Source organism: Acanthaster planci, linkage group LG18 (genome assembly GCF_054643075.1).
Source record: "Acanthaster planci isolate LZ-2023a linkage group LG18, COTS_SCS, whole genome shotgun sequence".
Taxonomy (NCBI): Eukaryota; Metazoa; Echinodermata; class Asteroidea; order Valvatida; family Acanthasteridae; genus Acanthaster; species Acanthaster planci.
In genome coordinates this window covers 868,656-894,735 of record NC_141794.1, presented here as the reverse complement: position 1 = coordinate 894,735, position 26,080 = coordinate 868,656, and the positions used below count along the sequence as shown (strand labels likewise).

At 42.3% G+C, this 26,080-nt stretch overlaps 2 protein-coding genes across 5 annotated transcripts in view; one reads left to right on the top strand and one right to left on the bottom strand.

The window, feature by feature from the left end:
- LOC110978269 (uncharacterized) overlaps nucleotides 1-26,056 on the top strand; it is a 28,200-nt gene extending 2,144 nt beyond the window's left edge. The window contains exons 1-3 of one of the 3 annotated variants that reach the window (XM_087148505.1): nucleotides 6,777-6,901; nucleotides 22,382-22,518; nucleotides 23,091-26,056. In XM_087148505.1, the coding sequence (XP_087004631.1) occupies nucleotides 22,512-22,518; nucleotides 23,091-24,676 (1,593 nt within the window). In that variant the 5' untranslated portion in view covers nucleotides 6,777-6,901; nucleotides 22,382-22,511 and the 3' untranslated portion in view covers nucleotides 24,677-26,056. Of the gene's footprint in view, nucleotides 1-6,776; nucleotides 6,902-22,378; nucleotides 22,519-23,090 lie in introns of those variants that run through there. The other 2 variants (XM_022233143.2, XM_022233133.2) reach the window with 2 other exon arrangements.
- The window catches only part of LOC110978277 (uncharacterized), a 116,533-nt gene that overhangs the window by 86,533 nt on the left and 3,920 nt on the right, over nucleotides 1-26,080 (bottom strand). The gene's annotated exons all lie outside the window — the stretch shown is intronic.

Below are 26,080 nucleotides of genomic sequence, written 5' to 3'. Positions count from 1 at the left end.
TCCATCATCAAATTACTTCGTTTAAACAGAAGGGGTTAAAAGAAGTTGCATCGTGTCACTACGGGTGTCAACAAACTCATTCACTGACAGAGCATTTCTCCAAAAGAGGCATATGTCAGCAATCACTAATAACCGAAGCACGCCACAGCGGGCCCTCGTGAATTAAAAATCGTGAGAATGTAATTTCAGGGAATATCATGGGCAGGCATATAAATTGCAAGGTAAATTTCGATTCCAACAACTGCGTTTGGAACCACTGCCTCAAGGTCAATGAAAGTGTTTGTTGACCCCGTAGTGACACGATGCAGCTCCTGTTAACCCTTTCTGCGAGCTTTTCGCATTTCCACGGATGAGGGTATATCAACAATTTTACTTTGTCCACATAACCGTAAAAAGTGTTCTTGTTTTGAATAAACACGCTTGAGTGCAATCACCGTATGAAGATAAAGGTCGCTCAAAACAAAGGTTTGACAATTCCATTTTAGTGAACATTAGATTGGTCTTTCTTCGTTGCGTTAATGTTCTGTGTGATACAGAGGCAATGAAAGGTAGAATAGGTGAGCTCATTTATATTTGGATTAGCTTTAACTTCCAATTACTTCTTCTCAAGAAAGCTCGTCCATTGTTTACTTTAACCCGCTCCCCCCCCCATCAATCCTTCTGTGGAAGGATGGCTCATGAAGAGACGAGTTTAAATGAGTAAGCAACTGCCATGCATCCGCAAGCAGATTAAACAGCGACTCCAACTGGCGAATGAAAAGTATGATATTTGTTCTTCAAATACTCAGATTTGCGTCTAACGATCTTGCAAGTAATCAGCCTTATACCGCATCCACTGTTTACACCCTTGTGACGATGCCCAGAGCCGAATGGTTGACGCGTGATTAAAATACTGTCGTCAGTGGGTGACATGTGTGCCATCTTTCCCGGGACTCCAGAGCTCTCCACTGTCACACTAAGAGTAACTTGAAATGATCACCGCGCGGTGTAGATCTAATCACCCACCCCTTGCAGCCCTGGGCTAAGCTTTCCTTGTGCCGAGTTTTCCCGTGATCCCAGTCTTCTTGCCCAGTCTGTGATCAATGTTCATTGCTGGGGTCCGCGCCAGCGCAGTTTTCACATTTAAAGCTTCATTTTTTTCCCAATCACGGGAACAGTTTCAGTTTGTAACTTCAAGCGCTGAGTTCCTGAGAGTTTCTCCTGGTATCTTCGACCCATTACGGAAGAAATTTGCAAAGTCGATGGCGAATTAATTTGTGCCGGTGTTTACTTTTGTCCCCGGGACTGCTGATGCTTTGTTTAATTGGTTTAGTGGAGCCGACAAGGTTGTGTTTGCCTTGCAGCTTAAAATATTTACAGAGGCCGCCCCATGCTTGACTTTCTCTCTTCCCCTTTTTTAAATGGTCGAGGTGGAGATGACAACTACCCTGGCCGCGTCACGGTGTGCCGAACTTGGCAGTTGTTATTTGCTTGACAAGGCACGGAGGAATGCGCGGGAACCAAAGGTCGTCTGAGGCGGATTGCTTTATCCGTTCAGACAGCTTGAATGTCTAACAGAGCAGTTACCTGAGACTCGCAAGTTAAGACTATACTTTACACCTTAAGGTTTAAAGAGGACCGCGACGCGTCGAGGAGACAAGAGTGAGTGTCGGAATTAAAAATAAATTAAACATGGCCCTGTGTTTGCTACTCACTTAGAAAAGGCGGGAATGCGCTTGAATTATCGTCTGCGGTTCATCGCACTGAATAAAAGACATCCATCTCAAAAATGCACTCTTATCTAAACACTCAGCACGCACTAGCTTCAGGGGTAATAAATGAGGTCTGCTGTGCTGATGGAGTGGGAAAACATATCCTACAGCCATCCACAAAATGAAATTATTTAATTTTTTTGTCTAAACAACACTTGCGTGGCTATTCGGTTTTGAGGAGTGTGTAAATGATTGCGATGAAGCGTGCTTTACGCTGAGCTATACAGGAAAACGGCTATTAGCGGGCCAGCAAGGTTTGGTATCTGATTTGGTAAGATAGATCATTGTTTTACGAATCAATATATATATAGAAACCTGTGAAAAAAGTTTTGTAATCCTCTTTGTTGGTAAACTGGGCATAAAGTATGGGCGGAGGCTGGGCGCAGTAGCGAAGTGATATGTCAATTGTGTGTATAAGGCATTAGAGCGAGAACCGGCGCGTGAACCAATACGTTTGCACTACACTTCCTGGTTCAAAACAACATCACACTTCGGTACTGTATAGGCCAAGAACCTAAAAGGTACCATATCTTCTCCTAATTACAGAGCTATCTCGTGCTAAGAGTTACGCAAATAGTGCACTTTCTCCTGCTGCCCCAAGGTGATCAAATCGTGTTTCTAGTTTCTCCTAAAACTATGGAACACTGTGCAGGTACAAAAAAGTTGTCTATATTGTGATCTCCTATGCAGTTGATTCCTCCAAACTTAGTAGAGCTTTGATATTGTGTCCATTCCTTGTCTCCTTTTTCGTGTCTTACACCCTTCCCCATCTCTGGTCGTCAGACCTTAAAATGGCCTTCAGTTTTCCAGAAGCTTGGTCAAAATGCTTGGTTTTATTCTTTCAATTTCTCTTTTTTTCCGGAAATGGTGTTTTAATCAGTGCGTCTTCTTGACACACAGATAGTAGCTGATGTCTCAGTGGTCACGATTAATGACCTCGATCGGCGTAAAACCAAAGGATCATATTTATTGGTCTTTCGTGGTTATTCGTATACTGCAGTTCCTCGTCTTAATCAGGAACTGCATGATTAATACTTTCATTTCAAAATGCTCGGTCGCTCTCCAGCAAATTGACCACAGGATGTGCGTTTGTATTTAGTTCGGGGATTAAAAGATCAGAGAATGCCGAAGTTCCAGAGAGTGATCCGGATTTCCTCTCAATTCAAGCCTCGGCAGGATGAGCAATTGAGAAAAGAAAAAAACCAAAATCATCCAACTTCAAATAAAACCTACCAATCGCATATCAAAGCTTCAAATCCACTGGATCTATGCTGCACAAAGTTTTACTATTAAACGAGAAGGAGGAGGCGTAATTGGCCGTCTGGGTGAAGGCGGTGTGACATCCAAGCAGCGCGATTCTTCGGTAATTCCTTCATCAGTTGCATGTGGTGAGGAAACCAGTGGGTAATGATCACAAACGCTAGGGGCGATATGACGAGAGCGTTAGTGGGTAGCGTCTTCGATAATTCGCCTCCCAGGAGGGAAGTAGGGCTCGATCGATGGTGAGTAGGTCAGCCTATTTTCATGAACCTAGGGTCTGGCGATAGAAAATAAATCACTTAAAAGTACTGACCGATGGTTTTGATTAATTATTTAGATGTTCTAGTTAATTGTACGATACTGTACTGTTTGAAATTATTTTAGCGTCATCTGGAATCTGTCAGCAATCACATTTTTCCAGATCTTAAAATACAGACAGGGCATGAAAGTAAGCAGATAACAAATCATGTTAGGGACAATATTTACAAAAGGTCATTTGGGAAACATTTTGTGGTACATTTTTCAGCATTAGGGAGACATTGGCTTTTAGGGAGACATTTTGGTGTCTCCCTATTTTCAAACTACCAGAAGGAGGCCGAATTTTAGTGTCCATATTTTGAGAGATGATAGTTTAGGGCCTAAAATGAAAACATAAAAGTTTGGTTCAGATCAGATTAGGGAATATTGAATTATGGGACAGTGAAGTTGGAAAAATTTTGTGCACGTTCTTATGGGAATGTCTCCCTAATGATCCATTAGCGGTAATTATAACAACTTTAGGGGTGATGATACCAAAACTCTAGGCAACATTGTGGTCCACGATCCTACCGAGAGGGTCATATTAATTGAGAAAACTAAAGGTGCGCTATTTCCTTTTAATTAATTTGCTGGCTGATTGTTTACCGAAACCCAAAGTGACTAGTTGTTGCACCAAAGCCATATTTTACGTTTTTAAATGTTGATCACTTCCCTTTATGTTTCACGTTGTGAACGCGAAATGCACTATAAAATTAAAAATAGTACCGCATGACGCAAAGTGGCAATCGCATCTGCTTCCATAATAGACGACATTTCTCTTCAGACACATTATACCCAGGCTCATTTACACAAATCGAGATAATTTGTGCGCTTTATGCGTTCCGTTGCACTAAGGAGGTATCGGTACCGTTTACCGATTCCGGACGTCCCACTGTCGATCGATACAGTTTGGCGTCTCACCCTTAGAGCAGGTCTGTTGCCACGGTATGGGGTCGTGCCTTGTTTTGCTCTAAATCGTAAGAAATATTGGGTGGACTTATGCGTTACCGACTAGGATCGAAGGAGGCTGGTGTTTTTATAAGGTGGACAGTAATCGGTGGATAAGAAATCGTTCGCACAACGGCTGAACTATCCATCAAGGCACAGTCATATTCAGTGAGATACATTAGTTTAATTCATTCACCGGCTGTATTTAGGAAGAGCTGTGCAACTAAGACGGGAAGATTAAAATCTTGGCCCATATAATCAGTACGAGCCGAGCTTATATCGTGAGTGAACAGCGGTATGATGGAAATTATATCTGCTGTGAAGGCCTGTACCGGGTACCAGGGTACCCGATGTTAACAAAAAACGGATACCCGGTTCTAAAAATACCCGCAAATGCACACCTCTACTGCTGTGACTCGGAGAGTCATCTGTTACTACACTAGTGCTACCTGATAAGTGCAACGAATTTTGGACTCAGAACGCGGCCTCGGTTGTGTTACTGAGAAACATGGGTAAGTCGGAGTGTAATCTTAAAAATGCAGAGTCACTGATGTTTCATTTCCAAGTCTGGAAAGGACTTGACTCGGGGGTAGACAAATCCTCGGCGCTTTGATTAAATCTACATTAGCACTGCTAAACTCCCGTGAAACCAACTTTAAACAAAAAACTTCGACGCTTTTCTGACGAACCAAATGCACACTTGGGTTCTCACGCACCTAACCAGCTTCTGATCATTTTGAGGGGGTGGGGGAACAGTTTCGACAATTTGGTTTTGCAAAATCCCGAAGTGTTTGAAGAATCTGGGTAAAATTACTTACAAAATTCAGCTACAGAATAATTAATTAAGTTGTGGTACGTCCTTTAGGCTTCCACTTGCGCAGCCCTCATGGCCAATAGGCCACCCCACAGTGTGTAATGCGTTGGCCAATCACGACGCACGAAATCTGTCGACACTTTCCAAACTCGCTCTGTGATTGGCCAACGCGTTGCAAACTCTTGGAGGCGCACTATTGTGAGACACCCGTATTTTGGTGGGGACAATAAATACAAATAGCCTTTGTACGAGTTGAACCATGCCAGAATAAATGAAAGTCCACCACAACAGTATTAAAGAAAAATGAAAACGGAGACAAAACTCGAACTGCAGACATCTGTTTGTAGTTCATGTCTGTAAATTCCCTGCACAGAGTATAAACCTGAAACATGCTTCAGTACTTCAGGCGAAGCAGGCCATGTCAGATTTATCCTCCATGTCGCTTATGGCAAAAGTGATTGCTCCTTGGAAAGCTGCTTTTACGACCCTGTGCTCTAAAATTTACCCTCGTCACGCAAATGGGAAAGGCATGATTAATTTGTTCAATAAAGCGACCGTCTGTTCTTCATCGGCAGAGCGGAAAACCATTAAAATGTATCTCATACTCAGTTGAAAAGAAGCTCAGTGTAGATCGAGGCTGCTGGCTCGACTGAGTGATAATTTTTAAGAGCACACTTTTCCAAAGATACTAACTCATGAAGGATAATTTTAGTGGAGTCTTTTCAATAGGGGGAATTTGTTGCCTTCAACCAAGCAGCAGTGTTTTTGACTCAAAATTTCACCTAACCATCCTTGGCCGTTTTCGGGTGAAGAGGGTTACACGATTACCACGAATTGACACGCCATGCTATGCTTATACTGCTTGTCACTATTTGTAAAAAAAAATCAGCATTCTCGAAAATCATTCCTCGTGCTCAAGGTATTAAGGCCGTGAACATTTTTGGCGGCGACTACGGTACTTCAGGTACTAATGTGCATCTTCAGGAAATTAGACCGCGCGATTCATTTGCGTAACAAAGACAGTCTGAGAATGATCATTTAAAGCCTGATGAGAAACGGGAAGAAAAATCGATATATTGCCCTTGCTGCGGCAGAGAACTTACACTATAGGGAAAATGACTGTGCTGGGATTGTCCGTAATTATTGGTCCATTGATTACTCGCGTCGTTAATGACATCGGCGGCGTGCCTTTACGCAAGACGCCAGACGTAACTTTCATTATTGAATGACGAGCGCTAATGCAAGTCTCCATTTTATGACATTCTCGTGGGCTGTAATGGTGGTGGCCTTGATCGTGACATTTGTCGAATAGCAACGAGGCAGGATGTTAATTGTCAAGCTGTCTTTTAAAAAAAGGCACCATAATACCCTGGATGGTAGGCGACTTGATATCTGTATTAGGTAGTGCCCATGAACATGAAGCTATCGGCGACATGCTTTTTCTGCAAACTGGTGGTACAGCAATTCACAAGTATTTGTCGAGAAGGAATCATGTTTTGTTCATGAACTCTAGGCTTGGTTTGGAGACAGGTAATGAGAGGAAGTGAAGAAACAGGGGATAAGGGTTTTACTTTGATTAACGGACAATTGTTGCGCGCAAATGGGAACACTTATCCGGTTTATGTTTTCAGTGCATCAAGTCGACGCATTGGGTAAATTCAGGTGGGCCACCCGGCTGGTTTATCTGTTTCTCTACTACAGGTAGAAGGGAGGAGAGCTGGTCGTCAGATGAGTGCATCGGGGGAATAACCAAACCCGGGCCATTGCGCTGAGGGCCACTTCAATTTCCGGAGAACGAGAAAAACAGCACCCTGTTGCCATGGTAACCGAGGTACCACGAGGCCTGAACATATTTCAAGTATTTGTAACTTGCGAACTCTGCGGCCGATGTTGAACCGACTGGCTTGCGATATTTTTCCGAAGGCAAAACTTTCCATCACCCGAAGACCAGTCCTTCCGATTAGTTGGCTAATGATATATGTCCAACCATACGGTAGATTTGATTTTAGTGCGAGCTACCTCTGGCTGTTGCCATTGTCAGGAAATGCAGAATTCGTTCGGTGCAGTTGGCAATTATGGTATAACTAGGAGGTGGGGCAGTAGTAAGCGTGGGATTTGCATCAAAATGTTTGCAAAAATTATTTCAGGTCGGGTTACAGAAAGCACAGTGTGTGCCCAAAAGAGCTGACACACAGACTCCATCAGTTGGTTTAAGTAGCTTTGTTGGGTTGTCGGGAAAGCAAAACTCACTCGACATCTGTGTTTTCCAAGTTTTAGATCAAAGTCGAACTCGTATCTGCCAAGATGGAATTGGCCCACTTTGAACAGACTTTTCGAGGTAAGAGAGTTACAGTCAGATTGTCAGCACATGAAGCGTGTTATCAGACTGTGACGTTATAGAGAGTTGTTATTGTTCGGTTCTAGTCACTAATTCCTATTGGATATCAAGGGCACGACAATAATTCCAGCAATGATTGCTTCAAATATTTAGGCCACGAGCCCCTCGATCCTCAGTGACAAGAACCCGTGAAGGTGAATTTTGTGCAATTCACGCTTTTTAATTTCTAAGAAGGAAAAATACAAAATGTAGGCCTATTGAGGCTTCTACTGACATGGTTCAGTAGATGATTATTTCGAGCTGCGACCATGGACACAATTCGATTTCACCCTGTCAAGGGACACTAAGATACACTGCACACGGCCTTCACTCGATCAAATTGATGTTAATAAAAGGCCAGGTGATTTGATGAGGGTACCCAACAACAGAGGCGTGTCTTTTTTCCCATCAAAAATAGAAAGCTTGACCCATGAAAGGACGCATTAACGAAACACATAGAATATATCTTTGTAACATCTTAACTACAGACCGTCCTTCGTCGCTCGACGTATATTTATGATTGGCGTCGTTTCATCAAGTACACACGAATACAGTCCAATGTATATCGACCTCGACATGCAGATCCTAATCTATGTTATGTTAATACGGACGATTCACAAAAGTGCGCTTCCAAGAGTTTGCAACGCGTTGGCCAATCTCAATGCGCGAAATCTGTCGACCTTTTCCAAGCGCGCATTGGGTCGACAGATTTCGCGCATTACGATTGGCCAACGCTGTGCAAACTCTCGGAGGCGCACTTTTGTGAAACGCCAATATTGCGATATGTTGTAGATTTCATCCATTAGAGAGACAGGTGTCGTGTTGTTTCCACTACAAATCCTGTATGATTAAAAGGTATAGAGATAAAAAATACACGGAATCTTACAAACAACTCAAATGTATAAATGTACACGAACAAAGATTGAGATTTAATAGCAATGGCCAAAAAGGAGAGATACAAAAGAATAACTTCGCTAGACTTACTCAAGAATTAACAAAACAAATGAAACAGTGAGTTTCATTCGTGTGATGTCACAAAAACTGTAACAAGGTTCAACCTGTTTGAAACGACTGTTGTGCAACATCCCAAACAATTCTGATCTTGACATACTGGGTATGTCAATATTAACATACATTTGGAAAGACAAAAATGATCTCCATCATCACGCCTTACCAATTCTTTACCTATGGGATTTTTTTTTCTGATCATTTTATGATTAACGCCTCGGTTAACATTTAAGAAAAAGCTTTTCCAGATTTAGAATAATTGTGTCATCATCAGATTTCTTATTCTTAAAGTCCACGTGGGTGTTAATGCCACACTATCGAGCTTACAAACAAAACCTTGCCATGCATACATCTAAGGCCTCAATACGATGCTATGGTTTAATAATCTGCACAAATGTGACATGAAAACCGGAAACGAAGACGACTCTGGGACTCTCATCGTGGCTCAAATCGCCCCAGCTTACGACTAACCGCAGGATTCCGTCGAGACGAGTACAACTTCACGCTCCAATTACCAGGCATTAGCCGTGTACACTCTCTTCTGACAGCTTCGCCCCCTTTTCTGGAAGAATTATGCTAATTTCACCAGCGATAATGAGTCGAACTTGTTAACATGAAGCAGGCAATGTTCGGATCGACGCTACCAATTAATCCATGGAGGAATGAAGACAAGTTACTAGCTGGAATAAATGAATAACAAGGATGCTATTTTGATATCCTCCGCTGGAAAATAGTTCGCGACAATTTTAGACAATGCCCTGCAAAATATGAGTGGCCATGCATGTATGTTCACTTATAAGATTAATGCCTCACAATTTTCGCGAATAATGTGACTTTTTCGAGAATATCACGCTCCTCCCGGAGGTTTTTCATCCTGCGTTCAATTCTTTTAATTCCAAGGTCGTTTCGTAAGATTTGGAATAAAATCCTCGAGGCGGTAACACGTACAATTGCGAGCATCGAACCCGGCAAAGTTCAGGGCAAGGAACGATCTTCACCCGTTGCCGACGCAGCTGGAGGTGCTCGATCGGCGTCACTTAAAAGCTCTGCTTTTCCCCTCGAGTAGAGCGCAAACAGCGAGACTGAGCGAACTATCGAAGCGGAAAGAACCGTTATCGACTCTTTGCAGACACGTGCGTGTATTCGGTTAACGGTCTACTACCTACCGTCCACTTCACTTCAGACCTCTCAAGAGGATTCAAACGTGGAGTTCAGTATCACTTGCTTAAAACAGATTCAATAGAGTCAGTACCAGCAACACATTTATGAAATCGCGTGTACTTGTAATTCAATTTTTAGGGCACGTTCGAGTTGACGATTCCCATCACTGAGCACTTAACCGGCATAATGATCGACTCTAGTATTAAATTATGGCGGTGCATCAAAGCCTTCAGCAGGAAAACGAAGGGGTGACGAAAGTTAAAATAAGATTGCAGAAGGAATCATTTCATGGCATTTCATACTCGTAAAGGAGAAGGGTTTATTATATAAAAAAGAGTTCAAAGATATAGTCCTGTAACCACGATTGAATGTCAGTTACACGCAATGAACACAGGAAATACCTCTTACCGCAAACCTCACACATACTTGTTTACAAAGCGATTCGGAACTAAATCCTACCTACCAGGAGGCTATAAATCCTTTGACCTCGACGAATGAATAAATTTTCACCGCTGGCAAACTTCAGTTTATGAATACTTGGTCGATATTTTTAAAGAAGTCCGTTGAGCTGCCGAAATGGCAACTTGAATTTGTGGGTATCAAGAAAAAAATCCCAGGTGCTGATTGCACAGTAACCTCTAAAAGCCTCAATGAAATCAAGGAACTCGAATCTGAGAATAACACAGCACAGGAGGAACTTGTGAGAAAAAAGCCTACCGCACGAAATTCCCACTTACTAAGACGTGCTGAGATCTAGGTCGAAGCGTAATTCACGTTTTTGCTCTGATTTAGTCTTTTCCTCATTGATCGCTTTGTCTTTGCCATTTCAATTTTTGGGAACTTGATCTTCTGAGGGATTAACCTAGAAATTCGGACAGAGCGGTCCTCTAAGGCCACCATGGTACAAACGTGATTGGCGACTGTATCACTTCGTTAATGGGGGCTGTCTTACCCACGTGCCCAGCTGTCTCATTGCACATACTGCGGACATGCTAAGTAAGCTTTTAGCAGGGCTGGCATGACAAAAGTACAAAGAGAGCGAGAAGGAAAAACCGTGCAGATATCAAGATCGTTTTCCTTAAAGATCTAGAGGCGTTGCTCGTCTCCTGTCACTGTGTAAGATGGCCTGGACAAGCTGCCCTTTCCAACTCCTTGAAAGGAGACAGTTCTTTCTTTGTTTGTTGGGGACAATTTAAAGTTGAGGGAAGCGAGGCGACCAAATTGTGCAAAGACAGTAGGCAGATCGAGGGCGACGATTCCCTGATGACAATGCAAATCCACAATCGACATTGGCGTGGATTTCCGTTGAAGATGAGGCAGTCATTGTTTAAACTCCTTCAGAAGGGTTCTTAGCTTGACGTATTTTTTTCTTTTTGGCAGATTGCGCCCCCGAACAAACGTGCCAACTCCTCCTTTTCCACACGAACTGGTGAAGTTGATATCATTTAGATGACCGAAGTGTGTAGCTTACCGCAATCACTTGTTTGACTCCGTTATTTACTTAAAATAAAGCGGACAATGCGTATGATTAGTAAATGAAAGTTTAAAATGGTGAACTTGCTCATTTGTGCTTGCGATATGTAAGTGCCTTTGCATGCGAACCTCACACTTAACCTCGTTTTCGTCGGCTCTTCCCCAAGGAGGGCGCAGCCCAGATCAAATTATTACTTCCCAAGTCGCGGTTAAATAATTCACTGGCTCTTAATGAATTTGGGATTCCGCCATGTTTACGTTGACCACGGAGAGTGGATGCCTAGACAGGTAATTTCATTTGATTAGATAACCACGTGCTATCACTCATCGATTTGACATCTTTAGAGTGGGGAAAACAACTTTTTGTGAACGAAGTGTATCCCGTTATCCACGTTCGACCATGGAGAATGAACGTGATGAGGATATCTTAATTACCAGTGAAACGTCTTGCCTTTTTTGGGTGTGAGGGTTGAAATCCCACTGTGGCAGTCCATTTTTATAATTTCTATAATATTTTGGTTCCATAAGGACATTGCTTTGGATTAAGATATAACAGGCGGTTAATGAATAGTGTTATTAAGAGAATACATGTAAATACGTTAATCTAAGAGAGAAGTAAGTCGAGAGGCAATTACAGAGGCAACCTCCGAAGCTGGGGAGTTAAAGACACTTGATCTCTCAACAGTGTCTTTTATTTTTACGTCACAGTCGCTTAAGAACAGGTGTGGTAAAACTATGGCTGCCATCAGTGCAAAAGCAAGGGATTATTTCAGTGTCACAAAATCTCATTTTGCTTCATCAAACCACCAAATTATAAACACTTCGACTACATGTTGCATAAAAATGCGACCCTTTTTACAGGTAATGGGGCAAATGGACAATAGATAGATGATACGTCTGACACTAATGTAGGGTATTATTTCTGCTAACTTGGCTGACCATTAGAATAGCAAGCAATGTAAGGGGTCTGTATTCTATCGTGTACTTCAGCCCATGCCGCAGTCTGAGGGAAACGTCTCTCACTCAAGCACACGCGGTTGTGTACAGTACATAAGAGCTTTACCCCCTCCGTGCAATGAGGCCGATTTGCGTGACCACGCATGATTTCCAAAGGTTATTGAGAGGCATCCTGATACCACCTTTTTAGCCAAAGCGTGCAAAATCCATCACTTGATATCCTAACGGAAAAATATAAGACAGCCGATAGGTTACAATTTGAGGAATCAAGACAAGCAGTCTCTGTATCAGAGATTATCCGCAGGTTCGAAAGTTTTGATGGTAAATAACTAGTTTAAGAAATTAATAAAACTACTAATTATTATTTCATGCTCGGCAATGTAATAAGTGCGCTAAATTGTAAGCAAATGAATTGACATTAAAATAACAATTAGGCCTACAAAATTACCCACAGTTCATAATGGCTGATTAAAGTGATACAAGAAATTTAATTTTAACCAGCCTTGCAACAGAAAAACATATCTTTCGTTAAAATGCAAGCAATGGTTTGCTGAAAGACGGACTGCACATACCCATCGCCAGAAAAAATTAATGAAAAACTGTATGGTGAAAATTAATATGAACTCATTCGGCTACGAGACGTTGACACCTTGCAAGCATCGGCATTTACAATGGATGAATTGAGTTAATTAAACAGCCCAGGAACATCTGCTAATCTTGATACGTCTCCTGGCTGTCAAATCGCTGCCGAAATAGGTTGCACCCGGGTATTACAGCAGGTTGGCAATTAATTCGGATATTTCCCACGTGACCAGAGGCCACAGTATTTAAAGTGTCCCAAGAATAAATGTGCCGTTGAGAAAACTTGGTAGATTTTTGGCTTTAGTAGTCTAGTCTCACACGCTTCCTTTGAGTGTTTAATGAAGCGATAATCCGATAATTAAATTTAAATACTGATTTAACAAGACAAAAATAAAGTGATTTTCATTTCAAAGACATTGTGGAATTCAAGAATCGTACTAAACACACTAGCGGAGAAAGCTCGCATTCTACACTTGTGTTTAATTTCGAAAACTTTGCGAGACTTGTGGGTGTTTGACTTTTCATGAGCACTGAATAAGTTACCAAAAAAAATATTTTAAAGCTTTGGCCTATCATAAATTAGAACGGCAAAATGTAATCATTTGAGATTTGATGCCCATTTTACCACTGATCTGTGTGATTCGAAACTTATCCGGTCAATTGAGCAGAATGGTAACGTGAAGAAGAGAGGTAAAACCATACTCAACAGCGAGCAAGCAAGAAGTACATGTAAAAAAAAACCGTTTAGCTAAGCACAGCGTTTGGCTGTATCGATACCCGTCTACCGCAGACAGCATGACACACGTAGGTGTTAATTCTTAACCGGAGGATGTTGACCTGTCCTCAATCGGTCTAATCCATCTTCCCTTTCACCCGTGCGGCCAAGCAAGGGCTGTCGCCCAATATCGGACAATCTAGTTGCGAGGTTTGAGGGCATAGGGATCCAAGGTGGATCAAGTGGTATGGTACTAAAACACTGAAGTGGTAAGTTGAGGAAGAGCTTCGAAAGGGCATTGGGAATACCGCCAGTATGCAAAAGCCCCTGTGAAAAGGACATTTTGCTCGCGAGTTCAGCGGGGATTTGGAGGGGTATTTTGTTTGGCGAAAGGGATTTGTTTTTCCTTAGGTAAGACTGACGTCAGTGGTCAACATTTGGCATTCGCTCCATTTCATATATTCAGATAAAAGGTAATTTTTCAGTCTGGTTTCTCAGGTTATACTGAATATTGTATAATAACTTTATCGGACTTTCTTGAAAGAAATGAGCACCTGCTTATTTGTATTCTTGTACGGATGACAGTTCACTTTTCAGAAAATTCAATTCAGGGTCTGACCAATGTATCATTAATTTTTTACTTTAAGATGTTTAATTACATTAATCCGTTCCGTTGTCAATGTGAAACGCAGTTAAATACAGTGATGGAAGTTAACCATGACTGAAACGCTCAGTGAGAGAGCTGCTCCAAATATATGATGCGTCTTCGTACATTCTAATAGAGAGCCAAGAACACGTAGCAACAGCGTGTACGAAACTCTATAGAAATGAACGATCGAAAGAACACCTTTGTGAAACTTGCATTCAAATGATTAGATAAAGTGATTGAATGTGTTCGGAATATCACTTCAAAACGGATACTCATCTTTATTTGCCTCACCGGTAATGTCTAGGTTTTTTCTCTCTCGTGCCACTCTTGTTCCAAATAGACGTGCCGGGTTTCCACGGGTTATTAAGTTAGAGAATTGTCTAAGGTGTGAAGAGTGTCTCTGCAGACGACGCAGTAATTTGCTATCGACGGGCCTGGGCAGAGCTCCCCCCCCCCATGGCACACTTTTCATGAACTAGTTAGGGAGTCTCACACCCTCCCGGTAAAAACTAGACGGCATGCGAAGACAAAGAATGGTCCCTCGAGTTGCGTAGACAGAACAAACGCATAGTTGCTTGTGTTGGACTCAGCCTGTCGGCCAACAAACACTGTTTTCTCGATCATCCACAAAATTCAAGAGAATCGGGTTGTCTGCACGCGATCAAACAGTCGGTAATGGACAGCAGTTGTTAGATGAATCTACTTCAGTGGCGAAACCAGAAATAAAATTATACACCCCTAGCTAGACAGAACTCCAGATCCTTCTCAACTAGGAAAGGGGTGTTTTAAAACAGATTCTCTCAAGTTCTTGTCTTAAGTTTCAGCAGCCACGATTTTTTTGTTCACTCTTCGAAAAGGTTCTGTGAATAAATATCGCCTTGCTTCCCTTCACTCCCTGAGCTAACAAAAATAACTGATCTCATCGGAGATGGGAGACACAAATGAACATACAGGGGACAGGAGCGTGTGTGGTGTCAACATCAATTAGGCCTACACGTGTGAAAAACCACGTATAAATCGAATTCTTTACAGTTGCGTGTAGTTGCATTTTATGTAATTGTACGGTACACAAAGGCTTTGCTGACCATACAGTCACCTAAAATATTCACACAAAAACAATAGTTTCAATCGTATCGATCCTTGCAGATCTTTCTAAAAGGCAGAATGACCTTGATTTTGTAAATTATGCTTGTTTTATAAGCAAATCATTCAAGTCACGAAGGAAGCCCAGATTCACCAGTCATCCTGCCTGCTTCATTTAGCTTTTTACTTGGAGCCATACTCCCGTTGTCCCTAAGTTCGACGCTCCGGTCGCGCGGGTCATTACCGCGCGCGAAACTCAATTTCGCGCAACTAACTGCTGAAGGGCCGGGTAAGCACCCTTCTCTTGCCCTCGAGCGGAAATGAACACGGGTTCATCTGATCACACTATCCACCGTTCCAAGTCTTTAACAGAGCAGTTTCTGAGCGCATCACACATCGACTGTCTGGTATGCCTTTGAGCCTAGAAGGTCATTAGCAGTTACATATACGCAAAACTCACCGAGCGCAAATAGCAAGAACTGTGCTCTCAACAACGACTTTATTGTGGACTGTATATAGCATCTGAGTTCTGTCAGAGATTATAATTGTTACTTCTTAACGTCACGCTGTGCAAGTTGACATTCCTCGGGAGGTAAATCAGTGATTCAACCCATCCCTGAGTTAGAGCTCAAATTTGATCTTTTGATAAGCAAGTATTAAGGCTGAAAATAGAGCTAAAGCTGGCTACAGAGATGCGTTTAAATCCTGGACTGAGTAAAGTCCAACTTAAAGATTTCCATTACTTTAGTCTAAAGATCCAGAGAACAGCATTCACTGATTTGAGCATTTTCTTCTTTCCGTCTCTGAGTTTTGAAGTTTGAATTCTCGACCAAGAGAGTCCACTTTTCGAAACGATTGCATCATTTGATATATTCCAACTAATACAAAGCGTGTTTATTTTGTGATAGGAAAGAGGCCGTGTGGTTGATTGCATTCTAGTCCGAACGATTAAGTGACTGTTTAGATCTGGGACCGTTCAGGTTACATTCAAATTCATCTGCAAGATGTTGTTTTTCTCTTTCGGAATATGGTCTGTAACGTAGTTGATTTTTACTTTGAGCAGCATCAAACTGCTCAGAGAATTTTTTACGAACGAGTCATTTTTTATCTCTCCCCTCCTCCCTGCTCCGATTTTCAAACAATGTAATTACAGCCTTCCAAATCAGTCCAAATTAATGGGCGACATTTCGTGAGTTCCACCGAGGCCTTTCAATTGCTGGCAAAATTCCGGCTACAGAACAAGGGGAGTCTGCATTGAAACAGTCCTTGAAACACGACCTCCACGGATCTTATTCCGCTGGATGGAAGACCTTTGTATGCTGTTTCACTGCCGCGGAGACGATCGAGCAAAAAAAAAATGGAGACATGCGGTGAATGACGTCATTGTTTGAGGGCATTTTCTGTATAAGCTCCATTGCTTTCACTTGCCTATCGTTTCACTTAGATAATAGCAAACGATCAGGGGTGTTTTAAAGGCTCTTTAATTAAAAACCGCAAGTCATCAGTAAGTCGAGACATAAACAGCAGGCACGTGTAACTGGTGTGGATCTTGTACTGAAGCTCAGTACCTACCGATACCTTGAAACCATTGATGTCTATCACGAAGAAGCTTGATGGCAAGGTCTGTCTGATAAAAAAAAAATATAAAAAAGGAGTTTTGAGCAAAATATTTGCGTGCAACGACGCGCACAAAATCTTGGGTTGTCCACCAAAGAATGTGACACTACACGTGCCCCAAGCAAAGATTAGCACTATTGCATCTCACAGCGCGTGACACATGTAATCTATTGATAATGCGGATGGATGCTGCATAGCCAGGTTGTGCCGTAAAAAAAAAAACCCAGAGAGAGAGGGAGGGAGAAGAGAGAATTCACCGGCATGATTTGATCTCCTGGGTGGATATTCTAATCTAGAATCTCCGACAAAAACATCAAAGTTCCCTGTGTCGCAGTCAATCTTTAGTTTAGCTACACAAGAGGTTATTTCGGCCCCAAAAATTGCGACATCGGCACATATGGGTCTGTTTTTAATGATGACTTTGCCGTTTTGTATACAGTCCTAAAAATCTAGCCAGAAACTTAAAATGCAAAATAACAGGGAAATTAAATATCTCATACTTGCAGACGTGATAACGGTTTGACTATTCTTTTACATATTTAGAAATTCCTTGTGAAGTTTAAAAATGTAAGTAAATGTGGAATTACGTCAACCTGATCACACTAATTGATTGCTGACCAAACTACTAATCGATTGCTCAAAATAACATGGGCTTGACGTCATTAGAATGAATATATAATCTGATAATTTGAAAGCAGTTCCATGGGTTGTTGAATAGCATCGGGTAAAATATTTCATAAATTAGCATGCGCTTATTCGCCGCTGCTCAGTCAAATTAGCGCTGCATTTACGTGATGTCCAAATTATGATCCAAGTTGGCCTTCAGAATGATACACTGACAAAGTAGTCAAGGGGATAACAGCTTTTTGCTGTCTGCTATAATGACCTATTATTTATTGCCGAGAGCCTGACTGGAAATGAATACTTCAACTTGAATGCAGCCGAGTAAAACACGACGCTATATTCAGTCATCTTTACACAAGGTACATTGTAAATCCTGAGATGAAAATTAAATGCTGATGTGAAAATGTTCGTAAAACCGAAGAGCAATCAACAACAAAGAAACAGTGACGTTCGCCTGTCGACGCATTAATCTCTCGAGTTCCCGTTGACACTTAAAAGCCCTTTCATATAGCACACCAAATGACTTAATCCTCACTTGGAATAAAAAGGATCGGTTGATGGATGAAGGGAGAACGATTATGCACGATAAGGCACTGACATCTTCGGAGTGCGCAGCGATGGCTTAGATGCACGAGTCCTTGCAAGATTAAACACTCTATCGACGATTTGATCGCAAAACTGTTGGAATTCAAGCGGAAAGTGCTTCAATTATCCGCTCCCTAAAGCCACAAATAGGTCCCAGGTTGACCTGAAAACACGTGTCATAATGAGCATATTGGACAGCCATTTAATTAGTTAAAGAAAGCTTTCATCAGTTTCCCAAAACACCTCCATTCTGAACCGACTAAGATTCACTCAGTTACTGCTTTAGAGTGTTAGATGGAATCTACATAAAATATAACGTGATTAATTGATCGTCTCCTGTTGAACTATAGTATAGACACTTACTTGTCTGCAGGGTGTAAAACTCAGTCAATAAATAACCACATCGGAGTTTTTAAAAACGACGTTCATGGATGTTTGTTGAGAACAGACACTCTGCGCGTGAAGTGTTATGCGACGGGACCGTTCATGTACACATAAACATTCTTAAGAGTTAAAAGATTCCCGCCGAAACAAACGCTTCGCGCCGAAATGAAATTGTCGCGGAGCCATCGTTCCCAGGAACTTCTTTTGATCAGTTAACCTTTAGGATCTCGACGTAAATAGACTCGGCTGGGAATTTATGCATTCTTTCTCCAGCGGATAATGGTTGGGAAACGGTCGGTTCTTTCATCGGTCTTATGCTTTCATTTTCTTCCCACTTCCCCGCCAGACGCGAGGGTCAAAAGTGTAAACGTTTGTAGAAATGTAATCAGCATAAAGTCCAATAGTTTTCTGCCTTTGCTCGCACAGCCAAACCGCGGTATTATTCACACCACGGTGGATTCAAACGAATGACCGGGAACTATTGCTCATTATTTTTTTAAACAGACACCCGAGCTTGATAAAAAAAAATTATTCAAACTTGTTACCTTAAAACTCTGCAACTGAGTTTTTGTGTCTGTACTTGCTGTTTCTTTAATTAAAAACTCAAAGTAATTCCCTTTAATAGATGTGTCAATTTTGGCTGAAATAACACCACAAGAGCTTTGAAACTTTGGTAGAGAAAATTCCTTGCAGTACACAGTATATGAGCCTGACTTTTACCTGAGAAGAAAAATGTGCAGTAAATGTATGGAAGAGCAACACCTCCACGTAAAAGTTAAAGTACGTCTGCAACTTTTTTTCAAGTTTGGGGGCAAACAGTACACCCCAACAAGCAATTAATGAAGTTTTACGGTATAAAGGGATTAGAGGTTATTATCTGCATGACGTTAATAAAAAGCACCTGAAACCTTTGCGCTTAGAATCTTAAATCGGTTAGAACCCGTCGAAATGCCCGCCGAATAATTAAGAGTTCCTTGATTTAATCAAACCGTAGAATTCAAGGCAATGTATTTTCTGATATGCTAAGCCTCGACGCACGAATTCCCTTTTTTTGGGGGGGGGGATATGGCAATACAGAAATGTCGTCGAAGAGCTGAAATACATTAGGTGGCGGGCGCCAGACTGACTTTAATCGCTCATTTATGTTATAGCTCGTGAGTTTAGGATGCTTAGTTAGTTTTCTGTTTGATTGCCGCAATGCAGACCACCTGCTCGGCAAATAGGACTGGCAGCGGTTATTGAGCTTTTTAATATTACAGTGTCCTCTTACAATGACAAATGCGCAGAAAGGTTGGTTGCCCGGTATCTCACCTTTATCCAAGACTTCAAAAACAAAGGCGGCAGCCAAGGAATATTTAGCTCGCTGGTTCACCGTGCGCTTTTATTAAATGTTATTGAAGAAATTGCTGTAGACCCAGAAAACGCTACACACGGAGGCAATGTTTCGCCTTTCCTCCGTTGTGCACTGACACAATCATATGTCTGGAAGCCTTGGCTCTATATTGTCTTAGTTAGAACATACACCAAAAATAAATTTATTGCTCCTGAAAAGTGTGTCGATTGGAAGACTGTAATGAAGTACAACATATTTTAGATTTACTTCCAAATGGCCATTTGTATGGTACTAATTCTGCCAGCGTCACCATTATGATATCACTGATACAAACGGACGTTCTCATATCTTAGGCCCAAATATCTCATTGATTTACGGCTTTTCTCATGGCTCTGCGGCATACGTGCTGGAAAGATAGGCCCCCCGCAAACATTTCAATCATACTGGGCACGAAACCGGTCACACAGGTGATCTTGCCTGCCAGTCCCTGGGGCACGGCGCGGTCGTAACGAGCCCGTGGCCGGCCAAATTGCCCCCACTAAAGATACATTACTCATGGTACGGCATGTACAAGGATGAACCCGTGGGACCCTGGTTTGCGACGGAGTGCGTGTCACGCCCAAAGCACACTCTACAAATGAGCATTTCAGCTTGAGGGATGCTTAAACTTTGATCGCGAATCGGGCAATTAGAAAAAGTCGCTAGTGAACTATGGAAACAGTGGTTTTCTTTACAGAAAGGAAAAAAATCCACTTGGATTTAAGAAATAAGTGAATTTGTACAAGTAAAGTTTACCATTTGTGTCTAGATTTCCTTGAGTCGTTTTGTTCGAAAGTTGCATAAAAGAAAATACTGTCAAAAACACTTCCAAATATGTCTTGCCTTACTGCACATACCTTTTTGGAACAATGCTAACTTGGTTAACTGGGTTCTGAATTTGTTTTACAATTACTTCTTGCCCACACAAAATTAAACTTTACACTGTGTCATAATCGCTCGACCATCCCGATCTTCTTCAATCACGCCTGGCAGGTATTACAGCAAGCAAATTAATGCGCACACCATAATGCGACCGTTTCGACCCAAGTTTTCTTCTCAGATGTATTTAATTGGCCCGTTGGTTCATAATCTTAACCAGCAATCTGATCCCAGGGGCTGACAGGGTATGGTGCAACGCGTGAGGTGTAATATGCCATGGCGTGATTTCATTAGGGTGTATGGGTCCTGAGACAGTTCACGGGTAGAAGTGTAAAGAGCGCCTGGAATAATAGAACTCACAACCGTTAGGTTGTCGATGTTCAGAGGGGTCCGTGTGGCGCAAGGTGCAGACGTGATCACAGCTAGGGGAACGAAGTTCTCTTCACTGTCCATGCACTGAGGGGTGACAGTGGCGCGAAAGAAGCGCGCCACAATAATTTCAAGGGAGACGGGAAAGGGTGCGTATTAAATGATTGATCGATGGGTAATTTGTTTAAAAAGAAGCGCGTTGAAAGCGTTCGGCATTTCAATAAATTGATACATCTTTTAGTAATGAAGTGCCTTAGGCGCACACCGTCAAGAAATGGAAAGACTGGGGACAGCGTTAAGCTACAGTTCTTAAGCACAGAAGGCCCCCTCACTCCCGTTGAGACCCGTGGACAAGCAAAGTTCTCCCCCCCCCTCCAAAAAAGGGGACAGAGCCAGCACCGTTAATGTCCCCAAAATATTCTGAAGTGTGTGCAGAATCACAGTCAGTAGTACCACCTGATTAAAAATCTGTTTTTCGGGTATCTAATTACGTCCCTATAGCGTCTGCAAATCTTTGGAAGCTTGCTTTCTGTCGAATAATAAGATCATAGAATCAAAACTGAATTGGTATTTTGACAGGTCACGAAAAATTGAATTCATGGCCCCCCGTTACAAAACCAACTGGACAAATTAACGAAAACAACCATCTTCTCCCAGCCATACTACCTTAAATCGGGTATCTTTCAGCTTGGGAATTCAGTCAGATGTTTTTACCACAGTCTAAGGTTTTTAATCCGGGACCCCACTTGTTCTGTTTTCCCCAAATATCACCCACACACACGAACCCCCTTCCCTTCTTAAATTGCAAAATCGCCGCGGTGTTGCGTTTCAGGGAGCCGGGGATAGCATGTCGTCCCCGGAGGAGCTACGAGCAGACTCCGGCTCGAGAAAATAAAACAAAAGCAAACAGCAGGAGCGAAGTCGAGTACAGGCAAGCACGCCCTCAGGCAACGGTTCGGGCACACCTTGCTTGGGCACATGAACCACGGTAGCGTCCCAAAAGGACTGAGGATGCCATAACCAACTTTTTGCCTTTTTACCAAAATGATTGGAGTAGTACAATTTCTCCAAATCGCGGAACAATGCAACATTTTTATAGCCTACACATTTTGACAGCAAAATCATGGAAATGTTAATCGAAGACTTGTCCAATCCATATAAAAAATGTATAATGCATTCAAAGGCATGTTAATGAGCCCACTGTAGGTAAGACTTTTGGAAGTGCATCATCCCCGTTTCAAATATCTGACACAAAGTAAACGCAATGACACTATGAAGAGATATTAGCAGTGGATCCTAGAGGGGGGAAATGGGTGCCACGCCAAACCCCCTCCCCAAAAAACAAAATTTATATTCCCCATCCCCCGGGAAAAATGTATCCCTCTCCCCAAAATGTGGCCCTGTATCCACCTGACGTTATCAAGGAGGCAGTTTCAGAATATTTGTGCCTTAATCTTCCTTTATTTCTTTAAGCAGATAAAGCTGACACCTAGAGGAATTCTTGGTATCCAACCTTGCTTGAAAATGGGAAGCATTCCTCGTCAGGTTTTGCTTAGTGCCAGCGGAACAAGTTGCAGCACTTTTCAACAGCACATCATCAATAAAAATGGAGGGTAAGTTTGCCTTATTACAGCCCAAACGCGTGCGTACCATCATGAGCTGCTTCCAACACATCGTCTGAAGTAATTTCAACTTTTGTTTGGATAGCGACGCGATATTTGAAACATAACGCCGAACAAATATCCATCTCAAGTCACAAAAGGGAGAGGATGACCCTTCAACAGAACAACACAGAATCCTATTTAAGAAACAAACGGCTTCACTGGGATTCGGCTTATGATTCAGGCACAGAATGTCGATTCATTCTGGATCTAATTCATTGTTATTTCGTGGGTAAACAGCAGAAGGGATATTCTGTTTACCAAGTGTTGACGGCTCTCTTTGGAATCGCACTGCAATACTCTCATCAGCACGCACCGGCCTGAAAGATGATCGTGATGAGAATTTAAAGATTTTTTCACCAGTAATATCGCTATTAATACACAGGCAAAGAGCAGTTGAAGTTGACAAAAGGAACCATTAAAGCAATCACACTATGTAGGCGAATGTGCATGAGTCTATTTTATTTTGAACTTCACGATACCACGGAATTAAACACTCTATTCTATTGTTTTCTTTTATACAGAGTTTGCCAATGATACCAATGGCACAGTATGGAAGGACCCGTACATTGAATCACCTTTGAAGGAGATTCTGATCATAAGCTTCACAGTGACGTCTATTCTAGGCCTCTGTGGCAACCTCCTCGTCATCTTCGTCATTGCTTATAACCGCTCAATGCGCACAGTCACAAACTTCTTCTTGGCCAATCTGGCTGTGGCGGATCTTCTCGTCTCGATCTTCTGCATCGTCCCCAAGCTCCTTATGTTCGTCAGCGTTGGCTGGTTCTTGGGCGACTTCATGTGTAAGGTCCATCATTACATCATGGCTGCCACCACTACCTCTTCAATCTTTATCCTGACTGTCATCTCCATGGAGCGATTCATAGCCATCTTGCGCCCACTAGAGACCAGGCGCTTGCTGACTGCCGGCCGGCTGATGGTGGCCATGGCTGTGGTATGGATAGCCAGCGCCTTGCTGAACATCCACTACGCTTTGTATCACGTGATAACTGTCCACGATAATGTAACTTACTGCTCCATAGATCCTGATCTAACCGACAACGAAAGCCAGGGCCAGCAACTCACCCTGGTGTTTTTCTTTATCTACTACATCATTCCGCTCTTGATAATGGTGGTGCTATACGGGTTCATATGTCAGAAGCTATGGATGAGTAGTAAATTGAGACTTGTCGCGTCTGATTCTGAGAAAAGCCCCGGACGCTCCAATCGGAGCCTCATTAAGCAGTTCGGCAGAGTGCGGTACCTGATCCGCCCGCGGCAGGGAGCAGCGCCCCCTGCCGACCAGAAAAGAAAGGGTGAGCAGCCAGCTTTGAGTAACCCGGAAGAAGCCCAAGTCCTGATGGAGGCTCAAGTGTCCAACAAACTTGCGGGGAGCGGAAACCAGAGGATCGGACCGTTCTTCCTGGACGAGCCAGACGAAGACAGCTGCCCCTCCGGTCCCGTGGACCCACGTGACATTTACAAACCCGGGGCCCACGAGAAGCCAATTCGTATTCAGGTCGACTTCGAGGACAGTAGGGACTCCTCGACGGCAAAAGACACACAGGAGATACAGGAAACCAGACTTGGTGTCACGGGCAATATTCCTCCGGGGGAAAACGGCCAGAATTTGCCCAACAACAACATGCCTCACCCCGTCAAAACCTTGCAGCCCGGACGGGCTCACAACCACCTGTCTCGGTCTCGTCCCTTGACCATATCCAAACCGGAGAGGAAAAGCAAGAAGAATAAAAAGAAGGAAACAATCGCAGCGCGCAAGAAAGTCATTAAGCTGTTGGTTGTGGTCGTGTTGTCCTTCGCATTATGTATGTTACCATATCAGGTTCTTTCGTTTTATTCGAATTTCGGCGGCGACGGCTTTGCGGAGCCTTTCCAAATTTTCATTCCATTTGCCTATTTGTGCTATTTCTTCAATAGCGCCCTCAACCCTATACTTTACGCACTGCTCTCGGACAATTTTCGCAAGCGGATGAAGGAGACGCTGACCCTTAGGTCGACCCGTCGGCAGAGCTGGATGCGCACGCAGGCACGCCTGCGTAGTATGACGGATGGTAACACAGAGACAGAGACAGTGTACACATGTACATAGGAAATTAATCTTGAATTGAAGCTCAATAGATCGTCACGTTGAACATTAATGCTGCAAATAACCGGATGACGGCAAGCCGGTTAGAGCTAAAAAAAAAAAAAAAAACTCTGGTTCGCTACTCCTTTGTTTGAAATTGCAACCAATTTATCACAACAATATCTATAACCGGTAATCCAACCTTACAAACAACCTCCCTATTTTTAGTAGAACGTCATACTCTCGAACACAGTAAAAAGGCTCCCTGGGGCCTTGGCGCACGTAATATAGCAATTTCCATACAATTTCAACTGTAGAAATTTCAATACTTTTTTTTTTAATCTGTAAATACAAACGCCTTGTGTGCTTGATGTTTGAACGAGAGAAGGCGCTTTGTTACGCAGCAATGACGCCCGTTAGGGTCGACACCTGCGGGCAGGCGCATCATGTATAGACACAAGGTGGCAATGGCGTTCAGGTGTCGGCCCGAGCTCTTTCATTACCGCCATTGAGGGGGTACTGTACTTCTGTATAGTGCCAATACGATGTAAATGTATAGAGGCTCATATGCAGTCAATAACCGTTTTTAATAGATTTAATAGCACAGTGGTAATTTTGGTTCATGCGTGTATCGCTTTTGAGAAGTTTTGTTTTTCTTCAGTGGAGTGACAATTGTTAAGCAGATAAAGGCTCGAGGTTTCATTAATTAGAGTATCTGTTATAACGCAGAAGTCGAAGTAGTGTAACTATGAGTTACATTAGGTAACCTAGAAAATAACGGCATCACATACACATTTTAACGAAAATGATTCAAATATTAAACTTACTAAAATTTAAGTAATTCAAGCTATAAGCTTACGCTCATACGTCGGTGTCGGATAATACAATGATCATAAATTGAGCTCTTGGCAATATTTCCAAATCAAAAGGAGGTTAAACAAGAAGTGAAAACAAACTGCCGAATCTACGTACCTGTTTGGAGCTTAAATGTTATGGGCACCCGCTATTTATAAAATTTGAGCATTTAATTGTCCAGTTGGAAAAGAATAAGAATCTTACTTTTTTATCCCTGTACCGGATGGATTAAATGAGGCAAACGAACGGTACACGGAGATTCAGGTTTAATATTTAATTGAAGAGAAAAATACTTGTTACTGTATTTATACCAAAAGTGATACTTCAGCTGCAGATATTATTTAGTGTAGTTTTAATGCCTTGTCTAATACGCTTCGTAAATGAAAAACTTTGAAAATAAGTATTACTAAAAGTATTTGTAAAATACACAGCACACAGTATCGTGTGGTCAGACAATTCATAACATGTATTGCCATGTTTAACTTTGGATTTCGTCTTGTAAGATAACATAAAAAAGAAAAATGTCCGATTCAGTACTAAGAGATCGCATATTAACGGTTCAATGTGTATTAT